The sequence below is a fragment of the Saccopteryx leptura genome, chromosome 9 (assembly GCF_036850995.1).
Source record: "Saccopteryx leptura isolate mSacLep1 chromosome 9, mSacLep1_pri_phased_curated, whole genome shotgun sequence".
NCBI classification, from domain to species: Eukaryota; Metazoa; Chordata; class Mammalia; order Chiroptera; family Emballonuridae; genus Saccopteryx; species Saccopteryx leptura.
Window position 1 is genome coordinate 73320344 of NC_089511.1, and position 16201 is coordinate 73336544.

Sequence of the window (16201 nt, forward strand, 5' to 3'; positions counted from 1 at the left end):
TTCAATGGGAGACAGAATTTACATACCACCTTGCATTGATTGTAGTTCCCCCCCTTCCTGGAATCTTGAGAGTAAAATACTCTAGGCTAGTGAGGGAAGATGAACCCTAAAAGATTTGTAAACATCTTTGATTGTGTTACCTTGAAAGTCTTAATGTTTCTGTGTATCCCCTAAACAAATGTTGTAAGCTTGTGCCATGATGTCATGCTCTCCCCTGCCTGTGTGTGATCAAGGGTGTATAAACAGCCCCTGAATTTTGGGGGCACATGATTTGGGCTTCCAGAATGCCCCATGTAAGCTATATGTAGCTGGCATATTTAATAAATCTCCTCCTTTATTTTATTTTTTTAAACCAAGTACATTTTATTTATTTAAAAAAATTTTTTTTTCAGAGACAGAGAGAGAGTCAGAGAGAGGGATAGATAGGGACAGACAGGAATGGAGAGAGATGAGAAGCATCAATAATTATCTTTTTGTTGCAACACCTTAGTTGTTCATTAATTGCTTTCTCATATGCGCCTTGACTGTGGGTGTTGGGTGATGGTGGCCATGGCTACTGGCTTTACATTTGCCTTAGTCTGTGGCAGGATTTGATACAGTTCGGTATGGAGCCACCACCACCTTTGAGCGGTGGAGTAGAGGACTGGCTGCTGTTATGGTTCCCCATGGCTGTCCTTTTGGGGGCTGTAGGCTGGCTGACTTTTACAGCCATGCATGAGGAAACAGAGCATTGTGGAAGAGGCTGCCTGGGACCTGCAAACCAAGCAGTGAAGGAACTGGAGCAAACGTGGGAGAAAGAGATGCCGACCCTGGAGCTGGAGCAAGCACCAGAGAAGGAGGCCGACCTGATTCACGAGATTCGCTTGGAAATACAGCAGCTGCTGGAGGAGGATTCACAGGTTCGTGAGTTGCAGATTGCCCTGGACATTGTGGAGAGCCAGCAGCAAGGAGTACCTGCTATGCCCCTGGTATATCTGCGATTTTGGGACATAAGGGTGAATGCCATCATGCTCTCCGGAGCAGAGATAGAAATGCTGACTGCCATTTCCACGTGCTCCTCTTTGGGACAGTGTAAGACCTGCCAGGACGGCAGGGATGAGGGGGGTGGCTGAGGCCCCATGTGCGTGGACTGATTCCTGGACTATGACCGGAGTGGGCACTGGCTCCTTTGTTGGATGGACTTATGACATTTTGCACTTTTGACAAAGTGCTCAGAAACTGGTGAAATGTACCTTTGTAATTGTTGAAATTGTATGATTTGTCATGTTGTAATTTGTGTAATGTGCCTAACTTCCTTGCACAGGGATGCCGGTGGTGTAGATTGTGGGTAGTAAAGTGAGCATAGGGGTGGATTGTTGGGCAGATAAAATATATTATGCTCACTGTTAAAGATGGCGCTGCCCACGTGGAAGCCCATTAACCAGGTGATTGCTTGGGATGTGTGTGATTATATTAATGTGTGTTGGGGGAGGACTTTCGGCCAAAAGGTTTTAAAAGGAAGAGAGATCACGTTGTTCGGGGGAAGAGTAATTGTGTTCTAGGAGGAGCCCATGCTGTAGGAGAGCAGAGAAAGGCCACGTGGAGGAGGCCAGGAGAAGCAGCCAAGATGGTGGAGTGCTGAAGGAGAAGCCAGTTTGTGCAGAGTGAAGGAGATGGGGAACAGAGGTGAATAAGGCTGGTGAGGTAGAAACCTTTGATCCTAGGAAAACTCGAATAAGTCAGTGGCTTTGGGAGCCCTGAATGGAAAGGGAAGTGTTTTCCCACTGTGTGTATTTCTTGCCCACTGGGTGCAAGCTAGGATTAAAGGTAATGGCCCACCAGTTCTTGGCTCCATTGTTTCATTACCGTCTGTCCAGATCTAATGTGAACCTGCATGAGCCAGGCAGCTGTGATGGTGGCCGTGGCTACTGGCTTTACAGTGGGGCTACAGCAGACTGAGTAGCCTCTTGCTCAGCCAGTGACCTTGGGTCCAAGTTGGTGAGCTTTGCTCAAACCAGATGAGCCCGCACTCAAGCTGGCGAACTCGGGGTTTCGAACCTGGGTCCTCCACATCCCAGTCCGATGCTCTATCCACTGTGCCACCACCTGGTCAGGCTATAAATTTCCTCCTTTAATAAAACTCTTCAAAATTAATCTAGACTTGGTGTCTCTATGTCGTAAACCCACGGATTTGAGGTACGGGTACTTTACAACAATATGAGGGGAGAAAGCAAGGCGGGGGTTGGATTACAGGATAGTTAACACAATTATATGCTCTCTTGAGGGTAGTTAACTTCCAAGAGGTTTGGAAAGGCATTTTAAAGGTGTGTAAACCTAGGTGCACAGAAACAATGAACAAGGCTTGCTTAAGGCAATGATAACCTTTAGGCCTGAGGTGTGACTCCCCTACATGACCTACCTACTTAGGAATTTACAATGAGATCCCTCTGAGAGGTTTCTTCAGTGTAAAGCTAGTGGCCATGGCCCTGCAGGTTCATAATGGACTCCGGCAGACAGGAAAGGAACGGTGGAGCCAGAAAATGGTGGGCCATTCGTTTATTAGAGTCTCACAACGGGGGGTGAGCAAGCAGGCAGGGGAAAACGCTTCCCCCTCTCTCCAGACTCACAAGCAAACAGGTGGTGGGTGGTGGAGAAACCCCTTTCCTGGAAAACAATGGCCCCTCTCACGCAGGTAGGCAATCTGCAATCTGCTGCCCTGAGGGCAAGCACCCACAGCCTTACACGGACTGTACACACATGGCGTTGTCCCGTGCTCATGCACCAATCAGGCAAAGTGCAAGCGAGCAAACCTAACACACTTGTAACACACTGGTTTGCCCAACATTCAGTTAGATTTATTACAGTGCCTCCTTTTCATCCACACTGCTAACTATCACGAGGTCTCCTCTTCCATTTTCTGAGTATCATGAGGCCCTCTTCTCTGCTGACTGCAGCTGCTTTACTTTGTGAAAGAGGTACTCATGTTGTGAAGGAGGCCTGTAATTTCATTGTGCTAAGGAATCGGACTGTGATTGCCCAGCTACTGGCTGGTGAGCCCTCCTCTCTTTTCCCTTAATGCATATAAATGACAAAATCTTATTGAAATTTTTAGTCTGTTGTTAGTAACTTGACCTGGTTGCTGGGGTCTGGAACATTAAGGATCTGGTGAGGCAAGCTGAGTGTGTGTGTGTGCGCGCGTGTGTGTGTGTGTGTGTGTGTGTGTGTGTGTGTGTGTAGGACCTCTTCACACCTGTTTCTGCCTTCCCTCCCCTCTGCTGCTGAGCTGGGTCTCTGAACTATTTCAATTCAGAAAGGCTTTGTTGTTTCAAAAGGGCATACAATGCTGGTCTGGGGAGCCTCCATGTTGTCACTCCCTACCTTTCTTATAGATCTTAGTCTTACTGGGTATATTGCTTTTATCCTGAGGCAACTTGACTTTCTATGGGTCCTTCTCAGTCCAAAGGCCAGGAAGAGAGCCACATTCCTGCTCAGTTCATGTTAAATATTATGGTCCTTGATCTACATACAGATTTTGTTTAATAAGGGGCCAGGCATGACCTGAAATTACAGTTTCTCTTTTATAGTTTTTTTTAAAGTTCTAGAATTCTAGATTTAATTTTTTTATTTATTCACTTTTAGAGAGAGAGGAGAGAGAGAAGGGGAAGGAGCAGGAAGCATCAACTCCCATATGTGCCTTGACCAGGCAAGCCTGGGGTTTTGAACCGGCAACCTCAGCATTTCCAGGTCGACACTTTATCCACTGCGCCACCACAGGTCAGGCCTAGAATTCTAGATTTAATTAGGAAATTGCATTATGCTTAAAAATGGTGTATTAGTTTGGTAGGGCTGCCATAACTACTCACAAACTGGATGGCTAAACAACAGAAGTTTGTTGTCTCACAATTCTGGAGGCTAGAAGTCCAAGATCGAGGTGTCAGCAGGGTCGGTTCCTTCCACCGGGCTGTGAGGGAGGCGTCTCTTCCAGGCTTCTTTCGCCTATGTATTTTCACAGTGTCTTCCCTCTAGGCATGTCTCCTTGATAGTTCTTGAAATTGAGATGTCATGATTTTGATCTAACGAAAAATTGGAAACTTCTAATTTGACTAGCTGAAATCATGGTATTTGTGGGAGGATGAGCCTCAAAAAGAGACAGAATTCATAATTGCTTCCATAGGAACCCAGGAGAAGTCACAGCAGAAATGAATCTTCAAATGAATCTCAGCAACTACTCATTTTGCTTTTAGAACTGAAACTGCTTTTGTATTCAGTGACCACTTGCTTCCAGATTTCTCTCTTCTGGGGACATCAAGAATTCATAGTCTAGCTAACCTTAACATGCTTTAATTTTCTACTGTCCCTTCCCCATTTCTCCTAAGACACATTTCACCCCACCCCTATCTATCTATCTATCTGCCTGCCCTCCTAATTATCTTTTCCATCTGTCCAAGTCTAACTTGTTCTTCAAGGCTCAGCTTAACCTCTACCTTCCCTGTGAAGAGGTAGAATTCATTTAATAGTCTATCCTGAAAGCCAGGTACTGTGCAGAGAGTTAGAGATTCAGAGAAGCACCACAATTAAGGACAGATCCTGACATCAGGAAGCTCACAGTCTAGAAGGGAGATAAATATGGAGAAAATGAGAGGACAGCGGGGTTGTGTGTACACAGAGAAGGCTCTGGGGGATTTACTCCTGAGTGAGCAAGGGCCTCCTTCCCTGTGTCCTCCCTGCTTCCATGTCCCCACACATAAGCCTGGCTCCCCCATGGAGATCCAGCTTCACTGCCCTGCACAGTTGGCAAACCTGTGTCCAGCTAAACCAAGACAGAGATCTTGCCTCCATGTTTCCTGTGGCCTGAACATAGGGCCTGACACCTAATATGGGCTTAATGCATATTTGTAAAATGAACAGAATAAATGAATTCCAGCGACAGGCTCCTCTCTCCCTGAACACTGTTCTGGAGTTTCCCTGAGCTAGCCTGAGGGAGAAATTCCTTTCTAAGGCTTCAGAAAGAATCATTAAGTCAGTGGAGTATCCCCCACTTCTTGTCCTTTGCTCGTTTGCTCCCTGGCTCCCACCGTCCTTTGCTGCCTCCAAATGTGACTCACCAAGGCCTTCCTTTCAGAGCTCCAGGCAAGAGCTCTCCCTGAGGAAACGACACCTGCTGATTCCATCACGGCAGACAGGGGAATACTCTGCAGCTGGGTGAGTGGTTGGGAGGCTTTCCAATGTATGCCTTTTTCTGTAAGTTTGGTTTTGGAACCACATGAATGTGTACCTATTGAAAAAAGAAAACAATCTCACAATGAAGATGAAAAGTCACCCAAAAGTTTGAATGACTGACAGGTAACTGAATTTTCAATTGGAGCTTCAGTAAAGTATTTGTTGAATGAACACATGAATATTTCCCCACAGCATCTTCGGATCTTCATTTTAGTCCTTTGCTCTCTCTTTAAAAAAGGAGTTTTCCTGTCCCCTAGAAAGGGCCAGAGGCTGGAGACTGGAAAACTGAAGGGCACAGGGCACTTGTGTTCTTTCTACCAGACTTGTCTGCTCGTGGCTATCCCACCACGTACAGGTTCTTGACCTCAGAGTCCGTTCACTTTGATGATCTGTTCTCAGCTTCCTCTGGGGCAGAGATTAGTATTAGTATTTTACATTTGGGAAACTGTTTCAGACTTCATGTGTTCATGGTTAGTTGGCCTTGAAACTTGGGAGAACTCAGGTTTTCAGGAAATTCCCAAACTATATCTTTACCCTAAATGCCTTTTCTGGGTTCAGATTTTTAAAAACATTTATTGATTTCACAGAGAGGGGACAGGGAGAGGGAGAGAAAGGGGGGGGGGTGAAGAAAGAGAGAGAGAGAGAGAGAGAGAGAGAGAGAGACATGGATTTGTTGTTCCACCCATTTATGCAGTCATTGGTTGATTTTTTTTTTTTCTGACAGAGATAGAGGGGCAGATAGGAACAGACAGACAGGAAGGGAGAGAGATGAAAAGCATCATTTCTTCATTGCAGCACCTTAGTTATTCATTGATTGCTTTCTCATATGTGCCTTGATGGGGGTGGGGGCTACAGCAGAGTGAGTGGCCCCTTCTTGCTCAAGCCAGTGACCTTGGGCTCAAGACAGTGACCTTTGGGCTCAAGCCAGAGACCATGGGGTCATGTCTATGATCCCATACTCAAACCAGTGACCCCGTGCTCAAGCTGGTGAGCCCACACTCAAGCCTGATGAGCCCATGCTCAAGCTGGCGATCTTGGGGTTTTGAACCTGGGTCTTCCACATCCCAGTCCAACGCTCTATCCACTGCGCCATCACCTGATCAGGCATTGGTTGATTCTTGTGTGTGCTCAGACCTGGGATGGAACTGCAACCTTGGTGTATCCAGATGCTGCTCTAACCGACTGGCCTGGGTTCTAGATTCTTATATCTAACTATCTACTAGATATTTCTACCAGGATGTCTCTCAGGCACCTCAATGTGTTAAAAATGGCCTCATCATCCTCCACCCAAACCTGGTTCACTCAGTTTCCAGTGCTACTTACTGAAGAGCACTACCATACACTCAGTTAGCTAAACAATCTGGGTTTCATCTTCCAGTCCCTTACTCTCCTCTGATTTATATGCCCCCACCCCTGTTAGCAACTATCCAGCTCTGCAGCCTGCCCCCTAATCCAGGCTTTTGGCGTCTTAACTGGATTACAGCCACCCCTAACTTTGAGCCCATGCCAGTCCATCTGGGGCACTGCAGGCCGTCTTCATTCTAAAATGCAAAGCTCATTATGTCATCCTCCTGCTTAAAATCCTTCAATGGCTCCTAATTATCATTAAGATAAAAATCCAAACTGTTTATTGGGCTTACAGGGTACTTCAGTTTCTGGTTCTACTTTTTTTTTTAAAGATTTTATTTATTCATTTTAGAGAAGGGGGGAGGGGGGGGAGGAGCAGGAAGCATCAACTCCCATGTGTCTTGACTGGGCAAGCCCAGGGTTTCGAACTGGCGACCTCAGCGTTCCAGGTCAAAGCTTTATCCACTGTGCCACCACAGTGGCTTTTTTTCTTCTTCTTCAGATAAAGCCATTTGGGTTTGGTATTTTTTTGTTCTAAGTACATTTTAAACTACTGATTCATTTTATGGACTATAGTCCATTTAGATTTAAAGTTTTTTCTTGTGTCTGTTTGACAAATTATATTTTCTAGGAAACTATCCATTTCAATATATTGACATAAAATTGTTCCTAATATTATGTTTAAACTGTTTTTGTGTCGTTATCTTTATTATATGCGGCTTAAGTGTCTGTTTGTCGCTGATAGCTTATTGGTTGCTTGCGTAACTGTACTAGCCAATGGGGTGAAGTTGCCACGGCTGAACGCAAATTGAGCGGGTCAGGGGGAAGGTGAACATTTGTTTGCATTGGCAATCATCTGCTTTACATAAAAACTACGTCTTAACGTAATTTCTTTTAAGAATGCCTCCTAGAAAATACAGCACTAAAGAGGAGAGAAAAGGAGCTAAAGCTGCACAAAAATGGCTTTCTCGACAAAAAGAAACCACTGAGCAGAGAAAGACAAGGCTTGCTTCAGTCGCTGAGCAAATGCGTATTTTTCGGCAAAATGAGAGTGATGAGCATAGAGAAACAAGGCTTGCCTCAGATGCAAGACAAAAAAGCCTGTCTTGACAAAATGAGTCCCTTGAACAAAGGCAGGAGAGAAATGCAAAAAAAAAAAAATAAAAAAAAAATGACAGAGTAATGCTGACCGAAACACAAAAAGGATTAAAAGTTTCAAACGGAGAAACTTTAATTTTTGAGCATTCCTCTGGTGACATGAATATTAAATGTGAACACTGTCAGTCCTTAAACTTCAAGTTAGAAACTAATCAATTTGACCGTGGCAAGAAAGGATTTTCTCAATGTTGCAAGTACAGAAACATTGTAGTTCCACTAATTGAGAATTATCCACCACTCTTGAATAAATTATTGACTAATCAGCATCCAAATAGCCTGCATTTGGACACGGTCAACTTTATGTTGCCTGTTCAAGAGTTCGTGAAAATCGGAAGTAAAATTAAAAATAATTGATGGTCCTCTGCAAGGCAAGCTTAAAAATTATGGAAAGATCTACACAAGAAATGTTGTGTACAAAGAGATCTTTGACATGTGAATTAACATTTTATTATTTAAATCACCTTTATTTATTGAGCTAGCAGTGGCTCTTAAGAAATGTACTGCCAGTGGTTTCCTTCAATGCACTCTACTTTAAGCAATTAAGCAAGTAGAAGGGGGAAACCCCGTGGGGCACTAAGCAAAGGGGCGTCCTTGTGGCCTGCCCTGGGTAATTCAGTTTGAATTAGCAGACACCTTTGCACAAATCATTTTATTTATTTATTTATTTATTTATTTATTTTTCATTTTTCTGAAGCTGGAAACAGGGAGAGACAGTCAGACAGACTCCCGCATGCGCCCGACCGGGATCCACCCGGGCACGCCCACCAGGGGCCACGCTCTGCCCACCAGGGGGCGATGCTCTGCCCATCCTGGGCGTCGCCATGTTGCGACCAGAGCCACTCTAGCGCCTGAGGCAGAGGCCACAGAGCCATCCCCAGCACCTGGGCCATCTTTGCTCCAATGGAGCCTTGGCTGCGGGAGGGGAAGAGAGAGACAGAGAGGAAAGCGCGGCGGAGGGGTGGAGAAGCAAATGGGCGCTTCTCCTGTGTGCCCTGGCCGGGAATCGAACCCGGGTCCTCCGCACGCTAGGCCGACGCTCTACCGCTGAGCCAACCGGCCAGGGCTGCACAAATCATTTTAATTACAATTTATAATATCTAGAACAGTGGTCATTTCGTATGACCACCGGGATTTCTAGTATGTATTTAAGAGTTTATATTACGATTTTTCTTTTTAGTGAGAGAGGGAGAAAGATGAGAAACATCAACTCGTAGTTGTGTCACTTTAGTTGTTCATTGATTGCTTCTCATACGTGCCTTGACCAGGGGGCTCCAGCTGAGCCAGTGACCCCTTGATCAAGCCAGCATTCTTGGGCTCAAGCCAGCAACCATGGGGTCATATTGCTGTTCTCATGCTTAAGCTGGTGAGCCTGCGCTCAATCCAGCGACCTTGGGGTTTCAAATCTGGAACCTTAGTGTCTCAGGTCAATGCTCTATCCACTGTGCCACCACCGGTTAGGCTTTTGCTCTTTTGTTTTGGTTTGAGTTTTAATCTGTTGTTCGTTTTCCAACTTTTTTATTTTTATTTTAATTTTCAATTTATTTTATTATTATTATAGAGACAGAGAAAGAGTCAGAGAGAGGGATAGATAGAGACAGAAAGAGAGGAACGGAGGGAGATGAGAAGCATCAATCATTAGTTTTTTGTAGCGACACATTAGTTGTTCATTGACTGCTTTCTCATATGTGCCTTGACCGTGGGCCTTCAGCAGACCGAGTAACCCCTTGCTTGAGCCAGCAACCTTGGGTCCAAGCAGATGAGCTTTTGCTCAAACCAGATGAGCCTGCACTCAAGCTGGTGACCTTGGGGTCTCGAACCTGGGTCTTCTGCATCCCAGTCTGATGCTCTACCCACTGCGCCACCGCCTGGTCAGGCTCTTTTTCCAACTTCTTGAGGCAGATGCTTAACTTAATCGATAGTCTGTCTTCTATAAATAAGTATGGAACGTATAAGTTTCTAAGTTTCCCTTTAGTAATTTTTAATATCTTTTCATTACCATATTCAGTTCTAAGCATTTTCAAACTTCCATCATGACTTTTTCTATAACCTATGAGTTTTTAAATTTTTTATTTATTTTATTTTAGTGAGAGGAGGAGAGGCAGATAGACTCCCACATGTGCCCAGACCAGCATCCACCCAGCAAGCCCATTAGGGGCAATGCTCTGCCCATCTGGGGTGTTGCTCCGTTGCAACCAGAGCCATTCTAGCACCTGAGACAGAGGCCATGGAGCCATCCTCAGCGCCCGAGGCCAACTCGCTCTAATTGAGCTTCGGCTACAGCAGGGGAAGAGAAGAGAGAGTTGCAAGAGGGGAAGGGTGCAGAAGCAGATTGGCGCTTCTCCAGTGTGCCCTGACCGGGAATCAAACCCAGGACTTCCACATGCCGGGCCAATGCTCTACCATTGAGCCAAATGGTCAGGGCCTAACCTATGCATTTTAAATGTTAAAATGCTCATATTTATTATTTTTTTGTGTGCACGACCACATCTTAATTAATTCTTGGGTACCAAAATCACCCCAACCTGTACTAGATACTTCCTAGAAATAGGCTTTTAAGGAGGGGCTTTCCTTAACTTACTTTCATGTCCAGTGTTGAATTTTTTAAATTAGAAATCAAATGCTGCATGTTTATTGGCTGCAGAGCTTTCTGAGTGGAGCAGGCTCTGAAGGTGGGTGAAGAGGACAAGATGAGAGGTTGAGTTCTGAGGGCCACCCAGGGCTGTGACTTGCATGCCGCTGGCCGTGTGAGGTAGGAGACTGTGTGCACCAGCACCTCCCTTCCCGAGTGTCGCTCATGTGCTCCCGTCTGGTGGCATCCAAGCTGCTCACTGTCTGGCTGTGTGGAGATCTGGAGCGGAATGGTGACAGAATAGCATTGCCGGCACTCCTGATGGCTCTTCCGTTTGCTGAAAAGGGCAAAGATCTCCGTTTCTCCTGGGTGGTTCCTCATGCACTTTGATGGCTCACCATCTGGTCCATCCAGAGTCTTGGAAAATTCTATACCGTCCTCCTCTTCCCAAGGCAGGCTGGGTTGCTTGGGACCCTCTGCCTTAACACTCCTTTTCCCCCCTTTGTTAACTTCTGCTCAACACTCAGGATTTTTTTAAAAATTAAAAATAAAAAGGTCCTTTGCAAGCCTGCCCTGAACTCACAAACCTGGATTACATGGCCCTCACATAGCAGCTTGCACTTAACCTTACTGCTTCTTTCCTCTATTCCCCTCACTAGAATGCAAGCTCCTTGAAGACCTTGCCGAGTGCCTGGCACATAGTGGGTGAACAGTAAAGAGTTGTCCAATGAAGAGTGACTCATACACTTTCATTTGCTGGCAAAAATTCCCCTTCTACAGCTACTGAGAACAATACTAGGCATCGCTTCTTGCTTCATCTCAATTATAATGATATCCAGAGTCTTTCTTCACAATTATGGTCCATCTCTGGACGCGCATCCCGCCCTAGCCCATGCCACCCAGGTCTCTGGGAGGCCTATTCTTAGGAGCAGAGCTGGGGTCAGGCTGCACTCAAGCAGCCTCATCACCTCCCCTGCTCGAGTTCCTGCAATAAGCCTTCTTGCCAGTAGGTGGCACCTGAAGCCTGAAAGCTGCACACTGCTCCCTCCTTCCTTTTCTGAGCTGCTTGGAAAGGATGCTCTGGTGGGAACCGGGCTCTTGGCTCTCATGCTGCTGTTCCTTTTTGCCTGTCTGGTAGCAGACATTGCCTGGACTTCTCCTTAGTCTTAGACTCTAATTTGGTTCAAGTGCATATGCTCCAATTAGAGCTAAAACTAGGTGGACACTAAAAGCTATTAAAATAATGGGTTTTGAAGAGCATGGATGTTCTTAAACCCATTTCCCTTAGTAACTCTCCATATTCTTCTTGCTTGTCCTTGTGGATGATGCTGAGTCCAAGGTGAAGAAAGCCTAGCAACCCGGTCCCATCTGAGTTTCCTTCCCCCCTCCCCTCGATACCTAAGGTCTAGAACTAGCGAGTTTTGTTTTTTAAAAAATTAGGGAACAACAAGGTAGAGAACAGCTGTGGGTGTGTCTGGGAGCAGTTTATTGAGGCCTTGCTAGTGTCACCTTAACATCGAAGAGTTATTTATTTTTTATTTTTATTTTTTTTTGTATTTTTCTGAAGCTGGAAACGGGGAGAGACAGTCAGACAGACTCCTGCATGCGCCCGACCGGGATCCACCCGGCACGCCCACCAGGGGCGAAGCTCTGCCCACCAGGGGGCGATGCTCTGCCCCTCCGAGGCGTCGCTCTGCCACGACCAGAGCCACTCTAGTGCCTGGGGCAGAGGCCAAGGAGCCATCCCCAGCGCCGGGCCATCTTTGCTCCAGTGGAGCCTTGGCTGCGGGAGGGGAAGAGAGAGACAGAGAGGAAGGGGGGGGGTGGAGAAGCAAATGGGCGCTTCTCCTATGTGCCCTTGCCAGGAATCAAACCCGGGTCCCCCGCACGCCAGGCCGACGCTCTACCGCTGAGCTAACCGGCCAGGGCCAAGAGTTATTTTTAAATTAGCCTTTATTTTATTTTTCTTCTTTTCTAAGTGAGGGGAGGGGAGATAGACAGACTCCCACCTGTGCCCCAATTGGGATCCACCTGGCAACCCCTGTCTTGGGCTGATGCTCAGATCAACTGAGCTATCCTCAGTGCCTGAGGCCTAGGCTCAAACCAGTTGAGCCACTGGCTGCAGGAGGATAAGAGAGAAAGAATGGGGAGAGAAGCAGATGGTTGCTTCTCATGTATGCCCTGACCAGGGGTGGAACCTAGGATGTCCGCATGCTGGGCCAACATTCTATCCACAGAGCCAACTGGCCAGGACCTTCTTCTTTTTTTAAAAAAATTATTTATTTATCGATTTTTAGAAATAGAGTAAAAAATATTGATTTGTTGTTCTTATTTATGTATTCATTGGTTGTTTCTTGTATAGGCCCTGACCGGGGATCGAACCTGCCACCTTTGTGTACTGGGTCAATGCTCTGACCAACTGACATACTCGGTGAGGACCCAAATGCCCTCACTTTTTGTTTGTGCTGGAAGTTGCTTTTCAGCAGGAAGAACCAGACTCTAGTAGAAGGAAAACAGGTCTGCTGCTAGCAAGTTCTAAAACCCAGTGGAGGAGGGAAATGAGAAGGGCCCCGGAGGACCTAAAATAAAGGAGACAACAGCCTTTGGGGGGTTATTGCAAACTGTTATAATGAAAGTGATATTTTACAAGTGTTTAAGACAGAGCGCTGATGGGCTCTGAGCCAGGCTTCCGCCTGAGAGGCCCAGGTCTGGAGGGGAAATGGCACTTGCAGGGAATATGAACTCAGTCACTGCTGCTCACTAAGCAGAGTTTGGTGGGGTCCCCTTGGGGAGCCTACGTGCAGAAGAAGGGAGTGAGAGGGGAGAGAGCCAGTAAGCAGCAGCTTTCAATTCCAAACCTTCCTCCATTCCCACCGTGCACACCCCCTTTCCGGAGCAGCCCTTGGAACCACCCTGGGACCAGCACGGATCCCTCTGCTGGCCCAGGCTTCCTGCCGCCTCAGGGGAGCCCGGTTATCCTCATTATCTTTCGTCACTGACTTCCTTCTGCCTGCCAGAGGTTTTCCCAACTTGCAGCTTAAAAGCACCAGCAGGAGAAAAAAGCAAGGAATATTTTTAATATAAATCCACAGCAAAAATGAGAACAGGGTGTTTCCCAGTGTTGGTATCTGTGAATGTCCCTGCACTCTTTTCCGCAGGGTGCTTGAGGGGGTAGTGCTGCTGAAGGCGCTCAAGGTCTGAATGTTTAGGGCTTACTCATGTTTTTGAGAACGCGGGGTAATCACTGGGCAGAATCAGAGCCTAGCAGAACACTGGGACAGGGGGAGGATGGGGAGGGTACACCAACTGAATCCTGAGATCGTTCCCAAGAGGAAGGGAGCACTGTTTCCAGAAGCAGCAGCAGGAAGAGCTGGGCCCCAACTGCTGTGGAGGAGGCGGCTCCTCTTGCTGTTTTTAGTTACTGTTTGGGCAAAGCGAAGTCCCAGGCCGTTTCCTGCGCACACTTCCACATGGCCTGCATGAGGCGGGTGAAGCCCATGTCTTTGGGCTTCTCCAGGCCTCTCATCAGTCGTTGCTTCATGATGGAAACAAATTCCTTATTGCTCAGCTCCCCATTGCCTAGAGGAAGAGGTAAACACAACAGGGGTAAGTGGAGGCCTTGTAACAGACACTGAGAAAATCCCACTGTTCATACCAGGTAGGTTGTGAAGCCCAGTGCTCTCTCACAGCCAAATTTAATTCTCTTGGCTTAAAATGTACTGGTTTGCTCCTTCCTTGATGTTTCTGACTGCATGCAACTGTGACAGGTCAGGGTGACAAAAGTTGAATGAGAATATATTTTGTGTCAGGTCTACGGGTTGTGAGTACAGAGTTAAATGAGACTTTGTCCCTTGAAATACTTCCAGGTTTTGGGAGAGAAAAATACACGATCTCGACAGTGTGGTCAAGTTGGTAACGGCGTAAACAGAGGATGCCATGGGGGAGCAGAGGAGAAATCTCAACCTGGGCTGGCACAACTACAGATCAGTAAAGGCTTCCAGGAGGTGACTCTTAAGTTGAATCCTATAGGATGAAGAGGACCTGGACAAGTAAAGGGCGGTGAGCTGGAAGGCAGGCATTCCGGCAGCGTCAGCAGCGGCACAGCAGGGAGCAGCCGGCTGACGGAGTTACAAGTAGTTCGGCACTGCTGGGCACACAGAGGTGGGGCTTGGCAAGTACACTAGAGGGGCGGGCAGGAGACAAGTCCCAGCAACTTATATTTTTGTTAAAGGGTTTGTACTGTGTGCCTAGGTGGTGGAGCACCAGGAAAGGACTGGAAGCAGGGGAGTGAGATGTCATCAGATCTCCATCTGGAGAGATTTCTCTGGCTGGATACCTGGGGGTGGGACTAGAGAGGTGCACGGCTGGAGTATGGGAACCGGTGAGGAGACTGGGACAGCGGTCCAGGCGAGACGAGGGCTTTCCAGGGTGAAAACCAAAACCACAGTCTGGCTTTGGACCGAGTCCATTTCCTCATGGATTCCCATTCCACCCTCTTCAATGACCTTGAAGAGAACTTGGAGAGCATATGTTTTTTTGTTTTTTTTGTGTGTGACAGAGACAGAGAGAGGGACAGATAGGGACAGACAGACAGGAAGGGAGAAAGATGAGAAGCATCAATTCTTCCTTGTGGCACCTTAGTTTCTCATGGACTGCTTTCTCATATGTGCCTTGACTGGGGGGCTACAGCAGACCGAGTGACCCCTTGCTCAAGCCAGCGACCTTGGGCTCAAGCTGGTGAGCCTTGTTCAAACCAGATGAGCCCACACTCAAGCTGGTGACCGCAGGGTTTTGAACTTGGGTCATACACGTCCCAGTCCGACACTCTATCCACTGAGCCACCGCCTGATCAGGCTAGAGCATCTGGTTTAACCAAAGGTCACCTCTCAAGTAACATGGAACAGTAACCACTTCAATAGTAGAAGGCAGTCACCCTTTGACTAGATGCCCACTAAATGTCTGCTGATTAAGAGAATGGCAGCTATTACTGGCGGTGATAAGGCAACAGGGAACCAGCAAACAGATGGTTAATGATCAGTCAGGGAAGACAGTGGAAAGAAGGAATAAATGGTTTACTTTTGTAGAGAGAACTTAAAAACCTAACCTGGCCCATGTTTTCTGCTGAAGAGAGCATGGGCAGCCTCAGAGATCCTTCACAGCAAGATTAAACAAGACAAAACAAACGAGTGTATGGCACTATGGCTACACTAGGGAGTGGGAGTGACCAGAAGGCGGCACCAGAGGGCCCTGTGGTCCTGGTAATGTGATGTTTCTGGATAATGGTGGCTACACAGTATGTTCAGTTTTTAAAAATTTATCAATCTCTACACTTATGATATTTGCATTTTTCTGTATGTACAGTATGCTTTAATATAAAAAGTTTAAAAGTAGCCTGGCTGGACTGAAGCAATCAATGATATGGCTTACTAAGAATGTAATTAAAAGAACAAAAAAGTCTAAAGATTCTTACTATTTTGTATATGAAAAGAAGCTTAAGATGAAAAAATCTGAGGTCATTTTATTCAAACTACCATGGGATTTGTTTTTCCCTCCCTAAGGCCGAGGCTGACTGGTGTGAATGGCTTCTGTTACCTATGACCCGGGAATATGGCTGAGTGTCATCTGTGCGCATGTGCGATCTGTGAATGCAACTCCTAATTCTGGGGTGAACAAGTTTGTTTGAAAATCGTAGTTCCCTCTCTTCTCACATTTTGACCTAATACCTTGCACTGGTAGAAATAACAATGGCTTTTAATTTTATGTTTTATTTTTCTATTACACTTGATATTCAATATTATTTTTCAGATGTATAGCATAGTAGTTAGACAATTATATAATTTACGAAGTGATCCCCCAATAATTCTAGTACCCACCTGGAACCACACATACTTATTACAATATTATTGACTATATTCCCCATGCTACTAC

At 46.4% G+C, this 16201-nt stretch overlaps 1 protein-coding gene and 1 long non-coding RNA gene across 5 annotated transcripts in view; one reads left to right on the plus strand and one right to left on the minus strand.

The window, feature by feature from the left end:
• The first annotated feature begins 11727 nt into the window (after nt 1-11727).
• On the plus strand, nt 11728-12538 carry LOC136381327 (uncharacterized). The gene is made up of 2 exons (XR_010747054.1): nt 11728-11796; nt 12209-12538. It is a non-coding gene; the product is annotated as an uncharacterized lncRNA (long non-coding RNA).
• Nucleotides 12539-13328: 790 nt separating this feature from the next.
• The window catches only part of MICU1 (mitochondrial calcium uptake 1), a 263629-nt gene continuing 260756 nt past the window's right edge, over nt 13329-16201 (minus strand). For all 4 annotated transcript variants that reach the window (XM_066349902.1, XM_066349905.1, XM_066349903.1 and 1 more), the window contains one exon: nt 13329-13852. In XM_066349902.1, coding sequence (XP_066205999.1) covers nt 13692-13852 — 161 coding nt within the window. In that variant the 3' untranslated portion in view covers nt 13329-13691. The remainder of the gene's footprint in view (nt 13853-16201) is intronic.